Genomic DNA, 18,929 nt, shown 5'->3' with positions numbered 1-18,929 from the left:
CCACATCGTAGGTCGTCTTCACCACACCTCAGACTCCTCCCCACACGTCTTATATCATTATTGATGCCTCCCCTTACCTCACAGGCTCCTCCCATCCTCTGTCTTTTCTATGTCCTGCTAGCGACCACAGCTCTAACGACACTCGGCGGATGCCTGTTGCAGGCTCGTCTTTCGTGAATACCCTGACCGCGAACATCCCCTGGCCGCAGACGACGGCCAAGGTCTCCGGAGATGCACCTAAGTGCCGGTCTGAACTGCGCCTAACAATAGCACGTCTGCGAGTCGCAGTCGGTGGCCGGGTCGCCGCCGTTTGCGCCCACTCGGCCTCGTCTGAACTGGCTCATCGTGACGGCATTGCTCTCTCGCTGATTGTGCTGAGCGTGATTGCTCTGGGAGTGCGCGGGGCTCGTTTTGGACTCCAGGACGCTGCACAATTCGTTCAGGCGGCTGAAAACGCCGCACTGGGGGTTGACAGGATTTGGTCTGGGTCATGGAAAGAACAAGCAGTCTGCAGGGTGAGCGGTTTGTCTGCTGCAGGCTCGTAGAGATTTGATTTGATTAGACTGTTGGAATGAGTTCTGGTTTTGGTACACCGAATGAAGGATCGTTATCCAGTTGACTGAGCTATGAAGACCATATAATTTTCTACGTGACCACCGACGCTGTGCTTCCATGCATTCTATTTTGGTTGGAGTCAAAGACGACGGATGTGGCCCGCTCAGAAAATCGCATCTTACCAGAAATCACTTACAATGTTTTTAAGTTGGAAAGGGTGAACTTGAAAAAAACCTAAGAAATTACAGGTAACCCATCACTGACTTTTACTTCAAAGAGTAAGTCAATGCTATTCATTTTATTAGCCCAAGATAAGAGAGGCATTTGAGGATGGGGTAATCGTTAGTTGCTCCAATTTCTAAAACTCTATATAAGGTCAGCCCATGACCCTAATTCTGTCAGGTTTAGATGAGTCAAGGTCTCTTAGGATTTTTGTGGAAGCCAGAGTCATTTAATCAGTTCAGTGTGCCAAAGCTTTTTAAAGTCTAGCGATCCACTTCCGCATACCCCACATCAATTAATCACTGCTCGGGGACCGAATGGGACGTTTGGTAAATGAGACCCATTCGCTGACGCTTAATGAGAAGGTCCTGATTGTTTCACCGTCGCTGATTTGTGAAGCCGCATACAAACGACGTCTTTGGTCTCGCTGCTGGCCAAATGAAAAGGATTGATTATGCTTTCTGTAGCTCAGGCTTCATTGTTTGACGGAGGTCAGAAATATTTGAATTAAATTAGACCGACCAGCAAGCTAGGCTGAATCCTATAGTCACGGAGAGAATCTTGTCATCACGAACAGCTGAGATAGTTCGATGCTATGGTTTTTACTCTTTGCGTATGGCACGTAGGCTACCTTATTTGCATGGCCTGCGCTGCTGTATGCCCTGATTTCGATGAACAGTACTTCTCAGTTCTCGTAACCATCTGCGTAAGAGGAGTCATTTCGCCGTGCCGCACTTTGTTCGATCGGCGGGAGGGTATACTGCACCGCATGGCATATGCAAAAACCCGTTCATAGATATTAGACAAGCGGCTGCGCCACTTGCTTTGCGGCGTAGCCAGAAAATGCGGCAGCAGCCAATTTGCTTTCGAATGGTATTTGATTTAAATCGGTCTGTCGTCTGGAAGCAGATATATGGACGGAAACGTGCAGAGGAAAATTTTAAACATAATATCTGTTCTCAGGGATTAGTTGGATGAAATTTGGGTCATGCGGGGTCAAGTCAGGTCAAGATGGTCATCCCTGGTCACACTGGGTCAGGCCAGGTCACCTTCGGTCAGGCCAGGCCGTATAGGTTACCACGTCACATTGGATCGGCCTGGGCCATACTTCTACTACTTCTACCCATACCACTACTCCTACCACTTCCCCTACCACTACTCCTAACACTACACCTACCACAACCCCTACCCCTACCCCTACCACTACCACTACCACTACCCCTACTACTACCACTACCCCTACTACTACCCCTACCACTACTACTACCCCTACTACTACCCCTACCACTACTAATACCCCTACCACTACCCCTACCACTACCCCTACCACTACTCCTACCACTACCCCTACCCCTACCCCTACCACTACCCCTATTACTACCCCTACTACTACTACTACCCCTACTACTACCCCTACCACTACTAATACCCCTACCACTACCCCTACCACTACCCCTACCACTACTCCTACCCCTACCCCTACCCCTACCCCTACCCCTACCAATACTACTACCACTACCACTACACCTACACCTACACCTACACCTACCACTACCACTGGGTCATGTGAGGTCACAGACTATCAGATTAACTGATTAAGTTAAAAAGAGTTCCTAACCCTGCTCCTATTCGTGTAATTCCATTATTCCTAATCGTATTTGATGGAAATAGCGCCTTGTGACGAATGTGGCGCATTGCGACAAAAGTGGTGCATTTATTCCTGTCGTTTTGCCTCCACCGAATTGCACCTTTATCGGACCATATTTGACAAAGTTGTGCGATTTGCGGCAAAAATGACGTCTTTTGACAAATATGGCGCACTGCGGCAAACGCGGTGCATTTGTGTAAGCGCCTTGAAAACTGTCTTTATTTACCGAAAATCAACACCTTTATTCGCCTCTGTATAGCAAAATAAATAAGCTGCCAATCTGCAAATGAGAGGCACCCGCTGCCGATCGTCATGCATTTTATTGTCAAAGGCGATTGGTACCCGGCTGCCGATGCCTTGAAGCAAGCTTGAGAGCCGAGGAAAATTTGGAGAAAAAGCGCCTTTTTCCAGCGCGTGTCACGTGCGAACCATCCACCCCCCCCCCCCCCCCCGAGACCCGAAACACGCCACTGCACGTGCCCGTGACGTCATCAACACGCTGCGAAAATTTCAGCCCAATCGACCGCACCGTTTGACCTGGGCACGACGTCAAAGCACCCCTCTGCACGGTGCAAACACACAGAAACACATACCTACATAGTACATACAGAGTTTCATTCAACAAATAGTATAGTAGATGGCGCTAGCGACAAACGCCTGAACCTATACTGTACCGCAGTACACACGGGCCGGCCTGGGGCGCTGTATCGGCGCCGCGCGGGATGGATTATCGTGAATGCACCTTAGCCATGTGTTATATGAAGAATAGATATCTGATAAGCAGCTGAAGTGGAATCATTGCAAATTATTATCAACTTTTCTTTTCCTAAGCCCTAGCAACGACTCTCAAAGCTTCCGTTTCAATTGTTCGCCTTGCTTTCAATTACGTAATTTATCTTTTCCACCACATTTCCTATCTTGAACCGGAAAGCTATAAAAAGCTTCCCGTGAAGGTCAGTTGACCGATGACCAGCGCGGCGTATCAGCTCGCAGAGCCGTGGGGGTCAGCATGGGAGGGGGACGGGGACGCGCCGGACCGGCGCCAGGCTTCAGTCGGCACGTCGCACTATGGTTGGAAACGGCCTCACGGATGGCCGTGGGCAATTTCGGAATATATGTATATTTGGGGTGTCATTCTGTTGGAAATTGATGAAATGTTTTGAATTGGGCAGAAAAAATTATTTAGTTGCGCATTTAGTCTCCATTATTGTACGTGGAATCGGGAGTTTCTGACAGTGACTTTTTTGGTGCGCCGTCAAAGGTTTAAACAACCGCGCTGGTGATAGCATGTGGAGTACCTCCATGACGTTGTAAAACTGGATTATTATATATCAAAATAATCCTTGTTATGTTGGCTATCGAGTGGAGTGACTCTTTTTCCCATGCGTGTTCAAAATCAGGAACGGCATTGCATTCTGTTTGCAGTGTCACCACAGCAATATTTGCAAAATTGCGTTTATGTTTCATTGGACATACAAAAAGTTCTCCATCGACCTCCATTGAGCTTTTTGGCAGAATAAATCGCTGTTCAATTCTGCGTAAGGGGAACGTAAAAGCAGACTGCGCACTTGTGCGCAAAATCGTCCGTGAAGCGTCATCTCCCGAGGCGTACCTACCCGTCGCTTCGTTAGCACCAGGTCGGCTCGTCAGTCTTGCAATCGCTTATCCTTATAAATGATGGTAAGAAGCAGGGTTGCGGAGTCGTGGTGGCGCCAAATCCGACTCCGACTACGACTCCGACTCCTGACTCGTTGCCATGACTCCGGCCGACTCTGTCTCCGACTCCGGACCCCTGCCAGTGTTTCGGAGTCGCGATGGAGCTGTTCCGATTCGGACCGACTCCGACTTCCACTGCGGGCTCCTGACCGACCCCGACTCCGACTCCGACTCCTGGCTCGTTGCCACGACTCTGGGCGACTCTGACTCCGACTCCGACTCCGACTCCGACTCTGACTTCGACTCCGCACCCCTCGTAAGAAGTAACTGCTCGCCCCTGCACCTGGAGTATGAATATCGTGCAAACGTGTATGGATATCCTGGAGTATGGATATGGATATCCACTGACAGAACAGACATACAGACATGCTGTAAACTCCATTACACTGCCAATACCATGGCAAATCAAATGGCTATCTATGGTTTTTGATCATCGTTCTACAGTTTCCAAAATCTTGAACTGAATGTTGGCAATTTCTCGTGACTACTTCACGACCATGACGCATGCATTTCTGAAATTGATCTTTTTTCAACCAGCCACGTACTCGTATGATAAAATGAATGTCACCATCGTGTTCTACGCCCAAAAGTACCCATAAAACATGTGTCATGCATGGGCTGCGGATAGGTACCAGTTTTAATTTTCGGGGTTATGTGCTTACCTGATTGACCTGACTTTGACCCTGGCCAGTGGCCTATGCTTGACTGACCCCTACATTGATCTGACACTCTTTTAGCACTTATATGAAGGGTTGTGACAGTTGTGACAGTTGTGACAGATTGTTTAGGACCAACTGATGACTGAATTTATTTAGGACCAACTGATGACGATATAATCGAAACGCGAAACGCGAGGCACCGATTGCGAGGTTCTAAAGTCCATGCTACTGAAAGCCCGATTTCAAGTGTTTGACCTGACCTTGACCCGACCTGTGACCTCGAAATTCAGCTTTAAAGTATTCATGTGAATCGTCTCGTCGCGTTCTTCTTTCGTTTGCCGCGCCTCGTGCGTTTCGCTGCGCCTATTTGTTCGCGAGTTATCGGCTGGGGGCGTTGAACGCCCCCCCCCCGGCAAACGGCGGATGGGGAAATACCCCAGCAACTGCCGGGTTAATCTGACGCATGTTTTGTCATTTGATCGTCATTTTATTTCTTACTTTTTTGCCTAATCTAAAAAAAAAAAATCATAAATACTCTTTCTCCAAATTTGTGACCCTTTATGACCAATAGTAAGACACTGTGCGTCACTACGTTGATATTTCTCGCCCTAAAGCATAACAACAATATCCATTCAGTAATAGCAGTATTCAAAACATGTTCAAAATGCCTCACGATATCGATAACATAACGAAAGACATAGGCGACTTATGACATACTTGCAATGATGACGTCACACACGCGTGACGTGACGTGACCTCGTCATTTCTGAGCTACTGTATGATGCACGAAAGACACTGGTATACCTATGCAAAGTTTCATCGCAGTCGGTCTACGCATTAACAAGTTATGGGCAAAACATTTTTTCGCGTTGACCCCCGGCCATCCGTGAGGCCGTTTCCAACCATAGTGCGTCGGCCGCAGTCGGCGGCAGCTCAATACCCACAGCCGCCCGACCGGTGCCGTGCGTCTCCCTGAGCCAGACGGTCTTCCAAGAGCTGAGCCATGACCATCGATCACAATATTTACGACACATTCGTCAGCCTTACTCAGTTGTCTCGTGACACGGGCGTCTGTCCTGTCCCGGGGGTTACCCAGCAGGCTCCTCCGCCTGTCCTATATATGACTACAGCTGTTCCCCGTCTGCCCTCGGGCTATGAGATCCCGGGTCGGCCGGGTCCCCACCCGGAGCTCTGGGCTCGATCGGTCGCAGCCGCTGCCGTCGCAGCCGGCGGCGCAGATATTCGCAGATTGAGCGACATTGACTGCCGCTCTCGGCCGGCGCTGAGCGCTCTCGGCCGGTTACTGACCCAGACAGACAGTGCCGCTGGCGATATGCGTGCGGCAAATGATACCCGGCGGCCGGCGCCAGCGACGGTCGATGTGGCACGCGGGACGCAAAAAGCGGGCGAGATTTGTGTCGTTACAGGGATAATTTTCCGTTTCTACCGTGGCTGTATTGATTTGGGTATGCAATTATGCATCCATAATTCCGTATCCTTGCAGCACAGGTGCTTACCTATTGGCGCGTAAAAATAAAAACCACAGATTTACATCGCTTTGGAAACTCCACGGAAGTGTGCTCAAGACGAAACTGACACCGCCGCTGGAACATATGCTGTTATGTGCTTTATGATAAAAGTATCGGCTACACATTTAGACGTTCCAAACCTTAAACTCTCTTATCATACAATGCCTTATCGGTCTTACATGATTACTATATATGTTCTAAAAATGTAGATACATTGGTGCCGCCTCAACGTCCCATACCCCTTATGCTCGATTTACCTTCCAAATAGTTATTCATTTCCTCCCCTGATGGCTGATCAGTGATTGTTGTCGATATTTATTCTCCCTAGTACATCTTATCAGCTATCCAGGATTATTTCAAATATTCTCACGCCGCTGATCAGGAGACTCGGCTCTTTTAGACCGACATACATGGCATAGTGCTCCAATGAGCCGACGGCTCCGCGGTTTTAATTCATCTCACCTGCTTCCTAATCAGTCCCCAAAAATATCAGCATTGACCTTTGCTCTCAGGCTAGTGTCCTGTGACCTCCATAGTAAGATCGATTAATTGCGCCACGCAGCGTTTCAGCTCCCGCTGCACGCACGCGCACTGAACACAGCAAGGCATGTCCGTCCCGCTGGGGATGATGATACGGCCATTTGACGATGATGACGCGACGGTTTAGCACACGCTGTAAAAAATGCGTGCCCTGGCTGAGCTCACTGCTGCGGTGTTCTTGCTGAGCTGCACTCAGGGCAGCGTGTACACTATACAGTGCACATCTTGCTTATGTAGGAACGATGATGGGAATGCCAAGAGCAGCTCATGTAGACGCTTCGGTCACGGATATAATAAGCGTAGTTGAATGCTCGAGAAGGAATGATTGTTATATGTGCTTCTAGAAATCAGAACTTCTGTAAAGTCATAGAATGCAGTTAACAGAATAAGCCGTTCCGCAGAATTCATAATTGTGTCCGTTCAACTGTTCGTTTTGTCGTGATGTTCCCCTCTGGACTATTAACGGTCATTTTCCAGTTTCACGGGCACTGTCAAACGACGTTAGATCCGCTGACCTTTGAGTGACCTTTGGTCGTTGATTGCGCTCTGGCTGTGACTTCCCATGCCCGTGTTCCCATTTATCGCTGTTCTGTGTGGGTCCCTTCCCAGCCCCTCGGCGTATGCCCACAGCTTCCTTCCTCTGATGAAATGGTCTTGCCGTGACGATATTTGGTCGTCATTTGATGCGAAATTGTCCTCTTTGACGTTAGCTGTTGCATAACTTCTATTCTTACATCTCACTGTCATTCTAATAGCGCCTTTCTATCCAATACTCACTGCCCCTTTGGTTTGTGATGTACTTTTGTGTACCTATATCTGATATCACGGTGTTTGCCTTTCCTTTTTGGCGTGTACATAGGTATCTAGTTATGCATTTTCCTGTGTACTCCTATTTGAACACATGTACCTATCCTCAGTGGCATGGGTATTGGAATGGGCACCCATGTGGGCCGCCAAAGACTCGTCTTTATCAGTTCCCGCCGCCACAAGTCCCTTGGGAACTGGGACTCCGTCCGCTTCTGACGCCTTTTGGTCGTTTTCGACCCTTATAGAATGTCACGAGGCAATCATAGACCGCCATCGACGACGTGTGCTCGTTTCCAACCCTCATAGACTGTCCCTAACGCCGTGTGTCTGTGTCCACAGCAAGCGTACCACGCGACGGCGGTCATCCGTCAGATGCGTCTGCTGGCTCTCAACAGTAGTCGCTCGCCGTCGCGTGAGCGTAAGGCGGCCAGTGACCAGTGATGGCGGCCGAGGCGCGCGCCGGTCGCCGCCCATCGATCGAGCGTCGACGGCGACGGAGCGCGGCCCGACCGACGCCGGGCGACCGGGCAGCTCCGAGCGGGCGGCGCCGACGGTCGGAGACACCGGGCGAGGCGCGTCGGGAGTGACACGGATAGACGGACCGATCGGCGGGGCGCCGCCGGCCCCGACCGATGTACAAAGTGCACGGCAGAGACACGTGTCGGCGACACTGGTTATGCATTCTGGGGGGCTCCTCTGCTCCGCGCGGGCCGCGGCTGCGGGTCGGCCTGTGCTCCGTCCCCGGCTAAATCATGGTGTCCTGACCCACTGCCCGATCCCGACCTGAGGTGGTGAGGCATGTCTTGACGGACCCTTTTTGAAAAAATCCCGAGTGAAACAGGCGTTTATGGAAAATAGTTTTGAATTTATTTAAGGACATAAGCACATGTTTGTTTCCACCTTGAAAAACGTCTCCGTTGCGTGTGCAATGCTCACACATTGCTAACTTATTTATTGATTCATACATCCTCAATCGATCCGTAAGAGTGCGCCCCTTTTCAGAATTTGACATCTTACAGCATTGATGTTAGCTGTGGTAGCCCGTTCCAATGTCCGATATGCGTCGTCACAGACCCTGTCTTTGGGCAGTGTAGTGGCACTTGGACAGTCGGTGGGATTTAACGCTCAGTCTGACCTGACTTTAGCCACCCTTCCGCTGTAATATTGCCCGGTTCATGCGACTCTTTCCGGCGACCAATTCTATTTTTGCTATATATTTTAATGAGATCGATATTGGAGGGAAGCTGTGCCAGTCTTTTCTCGAAGACTGTCGTAGTTCTGGTGATCATGGAAATGTCGTAGTATTTTCAGTCGGCTGACGTATGTATTAGTGACGTGCTTTCATCAAAATGACCCTATAGTTAAGTGTTCGTGGCCCCTACTGTGACCCTAGACAACTTCTGGAAACGCTCATTTAAATTGACGATGCACGCCACAGTCGATGCATCGGTATAAACTTGATTTGCGAAGAACGACTTTGCTGTTAAGTTGTCGAACTGAACAGCGCCCGCAGTTAACGGTTTCATTAGAGCATTCGCAATCTCTAAATGTCTGGCGATCAATTGGCTCCCTTTCGCATCATGCTTTTGTTTTCTCTTGATCGACGATCGCTTTTTGCTTACTATTCAAAGCAGGTTAAATGCTAGACATGTTTGAAGTTGTTGATCCCGATAGAGAGTAATCAGGATGGGTGCACGTCCCTCTACCCAGTCCCTACGTCTGGGTCACCGAAATCCTCCCAACCCCGAGACACGGTAGCCGCGAGTCCTAAACGGCCTTCGTCGGCGTGTGAACGCAGAGGAGCCGTCGGATATTCAAGTCCCTCCCTCTGTGAAGGCGTCGCCGCGTGGCTAACCGACCCTGACCTCCTCCGCCCTGAGGTACCGCCCGGCGCGGTCCTGTGACCACTTGTGATGTCGCATCGCTGTCGTCCTGTGATTCTTATTCCAGTTTCGCCTCGTGCGCGCAGTTCGCGAGAAAGTTTGCGGCGCAGTTATGGCAGAACGATAGCAGCGCTGTCTGTTGCGGCGCCTGGAAGCGCAATTTGTTGTTGGCGCTGGTAGATGGCAGCACGATCGCTCCTTTTTTCCCTGAGCGACTGCTGCCGTGCCGCCGATTCGCAGCCTGGGTGGCGGCTGTAGATAATCCCAGAGATTCTATTCGCGCGGAGGCAATGTGAATTGTCGGGCCTGCACGCCTATCGTGTTCAGGGCGTCTGTGTTCAATTATCTATGCTGATGCACGGTGAAAGAACACATCTTGTTCTGTTCATTTCGAGATAATCCTCGTTCTGTTCACCACAAAATGTCTGCCTACCCGGCCTAACGACGTGGTGAATTCAGCTCGAACTCTCTACCATCAGACTTGCCTCCGTTTCCATTCTGTGCGCCTATCCAACGTGAGCTGCCAGTCCTCAGCCACTGTGACAATCGGGCCAGCGCACAGGGCGCTGGTTGACCACCTATTCTAAAACTTCAGCGATGGACAAAACGGGGACAACCCGAGTTCACAGGGCAGAGACCCTTCAGAGGCACGAGCCTGCAGCGCGACTCGTGATGTGTTTTGCCGCGGGTCCGTGCGGAGGGGGTCGCTCGTTCAGGCTTTGACAGATGCAGCTGGCTCGCGCGGTCGCTCGGTGTACGTGGTGCGTGCGAGTGTGTCGATATTTTACTATACTCCAGGTCGAATGTCCACTCGTTGTTCTAACATTCCGCGCTGCTCTGACTAGAGTACGGCCGCCCGCCGGTCCGCCGGCACGGGGCAGAGTCGCGGAGAGGCCGCCAGTGATCACGGAAACTGATATTTCTCGCGATGAACCTGTCTGTCTTATTTATTATCTGATATCACAGCTCTGCTAAAAGCAGAAGTCAATTCACGTCGAATTACTTTTATAATTTGTGCACCTATTTATTTGATAATGCAATCACCAACGTTTTCCACGCACTTTCTATCAGTTTCCGTTCACTTTTGGCCGAAGCTGTGACGGTTTAACGCCGATTTTCCGTGAGTTCGCCTCGTCTGTGCGATTTCGCTTCTGCTCTGCCCCATCGGTGCTATGCATCGACTGTGTATCTATAGAGAGCGAGCCGAGACCGGCTCGGATCACGCGAACGTGTAAATACATACTCTGGACACGCGGCCTCGATGTGAATAAACCAAACTTCCTTTTACGGCGCTCTGTTGACTGCTGGTGTGGCTTAGATTGACGGGACAGGCAAAACTAGAGATACCGGGTGTCCCAAAAGTAAGGTCATGATTTAAAACTTAAATATCTCGAGAAGTAAGAGTCCGAATCACTTCCAATTTTAACACGTGCAAGGTACATCCATAAAATTATTTTCTTGCATGCTTAAACCATTTTTGATCATAACTACACCGAGCAGTAGGCATAAAACTGAGAAGGTCGAAATTCAACTCTTAGAGAGGGTCCGTCATTAAAACAAAGGGTAAATACCGCCCAGTTTTCGGCCCTAAGCAGACCCTATCAGCTCGCCCTATCTCTGAACTCATGCATAGTTTCGCCTCAACCAGTAAAACGTCGGAAAAAAAGTATAATGTACGCACAGGGCATGTATACTTAGCCACCTGTGCTTCGAGGTCCTGAGGACGACAGCGGGAATCGGGTGACAATAAATCAAGAGAGGTGGCCGAGAGTCCTCCCAGTGGTTCTTCCGCTCGTCGCAACGCAGCTGTGCCGACACCATCAGCCAGCAGTGGTTTCAGCAGGATGGAGACTATGCTTGCACCGTCCTGAAGATCATGCATTGTCTCCGAGAGTGGATGTGAGATCCCGTAATTTTCAGTCAGGGCAACGCCATTGAATGGCCTCCGCGGTCACCTGACGTTACACCTTCATATTTTTATTCTCTGGATACACAACAGAAAGATTGTCTTTTAGGACAGCCCAACGAGCCGGGAAGAACTAAAGGATGATCCCTTCGAGCAAACATAGGCGGCATCTCACCAGAGAATCGCTCCAGAATAGTGGAGGAAGTCAAACGTAGTCTATTCATGCACGCGGCCCGAAATGGTAGCCATGTAGAAAAGCAGCAAATGTGGGGCTACGAGCCCATGTATTGACTCATATGTATGTCAGAATAAAATTTTATAAAATGCTCTTTCATATGATGTCCTATTTATATCTATCCATCGCGTATTTTTGGCAGTGTGGCCAAAACAAATGATGACCTTACTTTTGGGACACCCGGTATGATACAATGCGCACTGCACTAAGTTAAGCACAAGTGAGCGCAATATCTTATATCGATGACACGGATAATTTCTTCGAAATTAAGATACTTGTATTCAACTCTTCCGAGATGGAATAACTCAAAGTAGTCTCCTATCTGAGGACATAACATCAGCTGGAGAAAGCCCCTACAGAAGTCTCGTCCAGCCCCGTATCACGATCATACATTCATCACTTCGACTAGATACGAGCAGCTTCATCTTCAAAAATCCGTCCAAAAAGTAACAATATCAAATCGAGACCTGACTTCAATGACACTCATTCAACCACGCTCGCACAGGCAAACACACCACACAGCTCCTCACTCATATTCAGACGCGCATCCCTCCCCTCCCCCTCCCGCTCATCACCTGGGACGGGCGCCCCGCCAGCCTCCTCCGCCAGGCGGTGCGCGGCGCTCGCCGGCCGTCTGCTGCGCGGCGCGTTCCCAGCGCTGCCGGCGTCTCTCGGCCGCCTCCTGTAAGCTCTGCAGGCGACTCTGCTGGCGCTCCGCCTGCGCCTGCTGCTGTTCGGGCGTCAGCAGCCCGCGGCGCGGCACGTGGCGCAGCGCGTGCTCCCAGCCGGCGCCCGCCTGCAGGTCGAGCAGGATTTGCCCCATGGCCACCAGCGTCAGAGAGGTACTGAACGACGGACCCACACTGCCGGAGGAGAGAGGGGGTTAGAGGGGGCGGCGAGGGCGGGAGGGAGAGGGAATGAGGGAGAAAGAAGAGCGCAGAACGAATCAGGATGACAGTGACATGCATGCATCGTACCACGCACAACCGCACACATGAAACGCTTCCAGCACCCTGGAACGGACTTATGACACTATGACAGGGTTCACACCAGCTTACACTTTTAGTAAAGAAACGCAGCACTTATTCAAACACGTCATGTAATATCTAAAAGGGTACTTTATGAGATTAATGGATTATCGACAGTGTCTTGAATTCGATGCGGTGTCATTTCAATTGTAGTAAACACATTACACCGAATTTCGGTTGCGCACGACAGACAATCTTAAAGTTCACTGAGGTTCCGGCGAGACAGCCCACAGCGATTTCTGGCGTTCCCGAATCAAAACAACACAAAGATGCAACAAAGAAAACTTGAGAAGTCAGGCCAACTTTCCGGATCGAGTTTCGACAGTTGAACGCCGTCGGAAAGGCAGGCTGGGAAACACCGATTGACGCCCAAACAGGCCTCGAGCACTTACAGCAAGCAACGGCAACAAAAGAAATAACATCCGAATATCCGACGCCAGTAGGCGCCTTGACTGAAATTGCATGAAAGCTCCTGTCGTGATTATGTATATCCCAAGGCGGATAATGCGAAATAAATATGAAAAATATTCCAGACTACGGCCCCGGTCCGGCTGACTTGCTGTAATGACATAAGGAGACCTTATCAGAACCACTAATCCTGCAATAAAGACTTCATGACACTATTAACTTACTCCCCAGACCCAGGATTGCGCTGTCATCCAGGAAATCACTTATGTAATGGACTCCTTTCAAGTTACTGTTGCCAGGCCATGCCATGCCATGCTGTCACACGGAAAAGATAAAACAAAAATGCGCCTTACGATTATTAAAGACCAGTAGGCATTTAACGAGCAGAGATAGCCGTTTACGAAATCGCCGATGAAAAGGTCGGGTACATGTGGAAAATATGCTGCAATTCATATCTTAAGGAGATTGACATGGTTAAACACAAATATCCGATTAAAAATTAACGAATTTAGTTCGAACGTTCAGAAGGACGAACAGAAAGAGCAGGATTTCATGCTAAGGGAAGCTTGTCGCACAGGCCCCCTCACACCTACAATCAGATGGAACAATATTGGACCGAGCCGCCAGATGGCAGATACTTTGTTAAATTAATCGCGGGAATGACTTTAGGTCCAGAGCATAAATAAGACGCCTCAGATGATACATTCACTGAGATATTTATCGACCCAAAAATGCCCTAGTTACTCACTTGAGGTACCTCTGCAGCGGCAGCTTGGCCATCTTGATGCCCTCCTTCTTGGCCTTAGCCAGCGAGAGCGGCCTGCCCTTCACCAGGTCCACCACGCCGCCGACCACGTAGACGGCGTCGTGGTCAAACTCTCGCAGCTCGTTGCGGCAGTGGGGCGTCAGGTACACCAGCCGCTCCTTGGGGTACAGGTCCAGGTAGTTCTCCTGGTTCAGGTGCAGCGGGAAGCCGGGCTCCTCCACACTGGGTATAACCCGGCGCAGGAACTCCATGATCTCACCCTGCGGATTCACGTTGCAGAGGTGGAGGTCGAACGGGTCCAGCGCGCTGCGGTTGTTGGCGAACAGCATTGTCAGCTGCTGCGCGGTGTTTTTGTTCTCGCGCCGTGTCATGTGCGGCTCGAAAGAGAGGTCCATGACGAGCGGCTGGCCGAAGCACATGGCCGTGTACAGTCGCTGCTCCTCCCACGACTTTATGGTGGTGTCGGTCACCCTGTGGAAGATAGTGTTGTGACCGAGGCCGTACCGGATGTGACTCGGCCGCGACTCCAGCTCACGTGCTAGCTTCTCACGGCGCTCTTCAACCTTCCGCTTCCGCCGTTCGGCGTCCGCCTCGCGACTCTTCTCGCGTTTGAACAGGTAGCCGAGGTACTTGCGTCGCGCCGAGTAGCTTCCCAGCCGCAGCAGCTCACCCCAGTCGTAGTTGGACATCGAGTCGGGCACGCGCGAGCCGGACACCTGCATCTCGCTGTACTCGAGCATGATGAGGTGCAGCTGGCGGCGCCGTTCGTCCGACTCGGGCAGTCCGAGCGCCTCCGACACCCGCTCCGGATCGGCCGGCTGCGTGCAGAGCGGCCGGCGGGGGCACAGCGCCGCCACCAGGCCCGAGCGGCCTCTGCGCGCCAGCAGCAGACGACCCAGCATGGCGGTCAGAGATTGGCTGAAAAGATGAGGGTAGTGTTGGTGAGATAAGCAGCAGAACCTGATTGATGGCTGATGCCAAGTAAAGCATGGTCAACTGAAAGCTCCCATGCTGATTAATGTAACAGAGCAGGATGGCAAGCAAAACTAACATGAGAAAAGGATTAGGTAAAGCAAGTATTTGGTTAAAACTGTCAAAGACTTGTCCATTGTCAATGGAGAAAGCAGGATTATTCAGAGACTAACATTGCACTTTGAAGTTAAAAAACCCTCTAGTTGGCTTTAGATTAAGATAGGATAGATAAATGTGGGCTAGGAAGTAAAGGCTAGGCTTTTACCTATTATTTGACCAGCCATGGTTGCAAACTGCCAAACAAGGATATATTTGAGGCATGGTTGGTCACTCGTAAATTGTGATCAGATGCTGTTTCATGCTTATGCCATGTGCATTGTCCTAATAACACTTATATTTACAATGTACACCCTGTACATTGCAAAAGATATCATAACACCACCTACATAATTTAGAGTTAGTGTGCACAATTATGATTCACAAGCTGAAAAGAAGGGAAAATTCCAGATTGAGATAATCAAGAAGCCATTCTGATTTCAGTTCAGTTGAGTTCATTTAATTTCGACAAAAGCAAACCAAATTGCCCACCATTAATGTCAATACCACTTACTCTTAACAGCCCCTGGCCAAACAAAATCCGATAATTCGAGTAACAACCCCTCTTACTGCCAACTACGCCGTCAACTGTCGTCAGGCATCAACTGGGCATCAACTGCCCAGCCCTGCTCGCAATGCACGTGTCAAGCTGAACAAACATTCCATCAATAGCGATCTTCAAGCATACCGACCAATGGCAGCGCAGAACTGAAGGAAGGCAGCGAATCAAATGTCGACATTTCTCCTGCGCTTACAATTAGAACATATTATACGTTGCAGCGAAACTAACGCGTATAATACATTTTATGGCGCAAAAGTTGCGCGTTGCGCACAGGGGAGCAATGCCGCTTCAATCCTATTGGCCGTGGTGTCTAACGGTGGCGGCCATATTGCGCAGACCAAGAACCGGCCGCCGCCTGTGTTGAGGAATAGGGAATTCGGGACCTCGAGTTACGTTTGCGGCCGCCGCATCCGTTACGTTCAAGTTACGTAGATACGGAACCCGGCATCTTACGCAGAATTGAGTGGGGAACACGATCGTATCTTCAGAATTCCTCAAATTCACTCGCCGGACCTACATTTGCCCCGGCCGAGGGGGTTGATTGAACCCACCTCGCTAATGCGCCGCTAATTTAACTAGAATCACTGGCGGTCCCAGGGGGGGGGGCCACGGGGGCCATGGCCCCCCCTTTGGTGCTGAAAGGTGGGGCCATACTATCTTTTGGCCCCACCTTTCAGATCGAAAACAAGTCCTAGAAAAGCTTTTTGTATGTTTCATTTTCTTTCTTGTGCCATCAAAGGACGTAAATTTCACTCATGAGTGGGCTCAGTTTCGTATTCTGTCAATTTGGTGGTCAGCGTCGCTGGCACCGGTTCACGAGTATGGCCGCATCTTACATGGAATATCAGCGTGGGTTTACTTGAGGCTCTCGTAGGCCCAGCAATGGCTGGCATGAGACCTCTTCGGCAGTGGCGGGTGGCCCTGCCAAAGGAGCGTGACTCTAAGACACTAACTAAAGTAAGACCTCATGGGTTGGTGCTGTGCACCTCAGAAGTCCGGTGGTGACGCCGTATGCCGGCTTGGTTTCTTAAGGATTAGTGTGGGATCTCCGGGGCCTGCATAGAGTTTGCATTAGCTAGTATGTAATTTCAGAGGCCTGTATGTAATGTGTACACAGTGGCGGTCGCGGGGGGCATCAGGGCCATGCCCCCCAAGGCACATAAAGGGGGCCATCATATCATTTGCCCCCCCCCCTCAAGCAACCGATGGGCCCCCATAGGTGTATGGGACCCTGGCCCTGATTCGATCGTCACGAGGCTAAAAAAACACGCCCACACCGGTCTTTGAGCGTCCAACACTGACCTCTGAGGGAACTTCAGTGCCCGGTCAAGCGCCCACGTTGACCGCTAAGAGCCCACATCGACCTCTGAGGCCCCACATCTGACCTATGAGGACCCCTTACCGGCCTCAGGGGCCCCAACCGGCGTCTGAGGGTCTCACACCGGTCTCTAGTGGCCTTATTACTGTCTCTGGTGTCCCAAGACGAACATTTAGGTGCCAATGAGGGCCCCGCATTGGCTGCTGAAGACCCGATGCTGGCCTCTAAGGGCCTGCATTGGCCTCTGAGGAGGGCTCATCTTGGCCTTTGAGGGCCCTCTGCTGGCCTCTGCCTCTGGGTTCCAACGACGGCTCGTTCCGGTCTTTTAGGGCCCCACGCTGACCTCTGAGGGCCCCATGTTGGCCTGTAATGAGTAGGACCCACATAAGCCTCCGAGAGCCCAACTCGGTCTCTGATGGTCTCAAACTACTGGCCTTTGCAGTTTGCAGGCCCTGTACTGGTCTCCGAGGGCCCTAAACTGGCCTCTAAGTGAAAACATACATGGGTGGGCTTCTGAAGATCACAGGGCTCACGCAGACTCCTGCACAGCCGTACGTTGGTCCTGATCGAGATTACTTTACGTCCTGATGGTCCAACGCAGATTCCCTCATATTTCGACGTCGGGACCCCATGAGCCGGTGTGGGTCCTGGGGCTGGCAGAGACTGATGAAGTCCTTAGGGCTCTGCTCAGGGCCATTCTTTTTAGCAGTAGGACTATAAGGCAGGTTGAGTGAGCCCCAATAGAGCCGTTGCGAGGCCCCGCGCGAGTCGTGCGCGGCCCTCAGATGCCAATTTTGAAAACCAGGAAGTAGGAACCTGTGGGGCCGGGGGTCTCCAGAGGTCGGTGTACCTATTCTCTTCCGCCGCCAAACAGCTATATGGGTAAATGTCATAGTCTGAAAATGATCTCTGGGTTTCACATGCTTGTTCAAAGCAAGAGGTATCCGTACTTTTCCGAATTGTTTTATTGTGGTAAGGTCATGAATCCGCGTGCCCGACCTTCCAGTATATGCTACACCGATCCGTCGCCATGGTGCAGTGGCCCGACCGGTGGAAACACCGTGGGACGGGAAATGGAACTGGTGCTTTTGCCTTAAATTGAGCTTAAAGATTTCACGCAAGAATGAGGTGGATGAAGCATAAGTAATGCCAACTGCGCGGCGCCTTGTGGACGTAAAAAAGTAGCCGATCACCCCCCCCCCCCCGGTGACTGATCAATGTTATGTCCCGCGAGTGTGACTTTGGCCCCCCCCCCCTTTTGCGAGCGGCTGCGACCGCCAGTGACTAGAATTAAGCGGTAAAGTGGTCGTATGCGGTAAAGTATAATGCAGAGTGACTGGTAGGAACCCACTGTAAAGGTCTCAGGTCAACCGGTGACCTCTGAGGTCAGGTCAAGTGATCTAAGGCAAGGGTTCGGTTTTTTGTAAATAACTTCGCCAAAAATGGCCGTAGAGCCGCGATTTTGGCATCATCGTGTTCAGCTAGCTCAGGCGCATCGAATGATATACTTTTTGTTCGGGTCAGGTCAACTTAGGGTGTTGACCTCATGTCAAGGTCAGGTCAGCACCCCCAGGTCACGAAGTTGGTCGAAAGAGGTCATGTCGCATATCATTCGATTCGGCAGGTCTTCCTGAGTCCATTGGTGGCTTTCCCGACTCGCTAGCTCAATTTGATCGGGAGTTATTGAAGAAAAATTGTGACCCTTGTGACGTCACAAATGACGTCACGCAAGAGCAACAATGTAAATATGAAGCATAGAACCTTGCGAGGAGTGCATGAAATCATGATTCTATATGCTTGAGATAGTTTCCGATCATTTTCGGCGCCAAAATAGCAATTTTCATATTTCCCCATTGACTTATAAGGGTTTAACGTATTAGTTCCTTATATCTGAGGATTTTTAAGGATTTCATCTTGTTCTCCATTCAATTCTGCGTAAGATGCTGGGTTCCGTGTCCACATAGCTTGAACGTAACGGATGCAGCGACCGTAAACGTAAATCGAGGTCCCGAATTCCCTATTCCCCAACACAGGCGGCGGCCGCTTTCTGGTCTGCGCAACATGGCGGCACCGTTGGAC

The 18,929-nt window shown here is 50.6% G+C and overlaps 2 protein-coding genes across 4 annotated transcripts in view; one reads left to right on the top strand and one right to left on the bottom strand.

Moving 5' to 3' along the window:
• Positions 1-10,846, top strand: part of LOC122372412 (calcium/calmodulin-dependent protein kinase type 1-like) — a 71,584-nt gene extending 60,738 nt beyond the window's left edge. Inside the window, exon 9 of the mRNA XM_043349564.1 lies at positions 8,016-10,846. Coding sequence (XP_043205499.1) covers positions 8,016-8,117 — 102 coding nt within the window. The 3' untranslated portion in view covers positions 8,118-10,846. The remainder of the gene's footprint in view (positions 1-8,015) is intronic.
• A 1,109-nt stretch (positions 10,847-11,955) lies between these two features.
• LOC122372411 (mitochondrial ribonuclease P protein 1 homolog) lies at positions 11,956-15,635 on the bottom strand. Of its 3 annotated transcripts, none has more exons than XM_043349561.1 (3): positions 15,485-15,635; positions 13,885-14,820; positions 11,956-12,563 (listed from the first exon to the last, which is right to left on the bottom strand). In XM_043349561.1, the coding sequence occupies exons 2-3, from the start codon at positions 14,802-14,804 to the stop codon at positions 12,272-12,274; spliced, it is 1,212 nt and encodes a 403-aa protein (XP_043205496.1). In that variant the 5' UTR covers positions 14,805-14,820; positions 15,485-15,635; the 3' UTR covers positions 11,956-12,271. The 3 variants fall into 3 exon arrangements, with proteins under 3 accessions (XP_043205496.1, XP_043205495.1, XP_043205497.1); XM_043349560.1 differs by having other exon boundaries at positions 15,541-15,611; XM_043349562.1 differs by having other exon boundaries at positions 15,321-15,579.
• Positions 15,636-18,929: the final 3,294 nt, after the last annotated feature.

This window comes from Amphibalanus amphitrite, unplaced genomic scaffold (assembly GCF_019059575.1).
Source record: "Amphibalanus amphitrite isolate SeventyFive unplaced genomic scaffold, NRLGWU_Aamphi_draft 001358F_arrow, whole genome shotgun sequence".
NCBI lineage: Eukaryota > Metazoa > Arthropoda > Thecostraca > Balanomorpha > Balanidae > Amphibalanus > Amphibalanus amphitrite.
The sequence above is the reverse complement of the archived record's forward strand: the minus strand, read 5'-3'. Positions and strand labels throughout refer to the sequence as shown.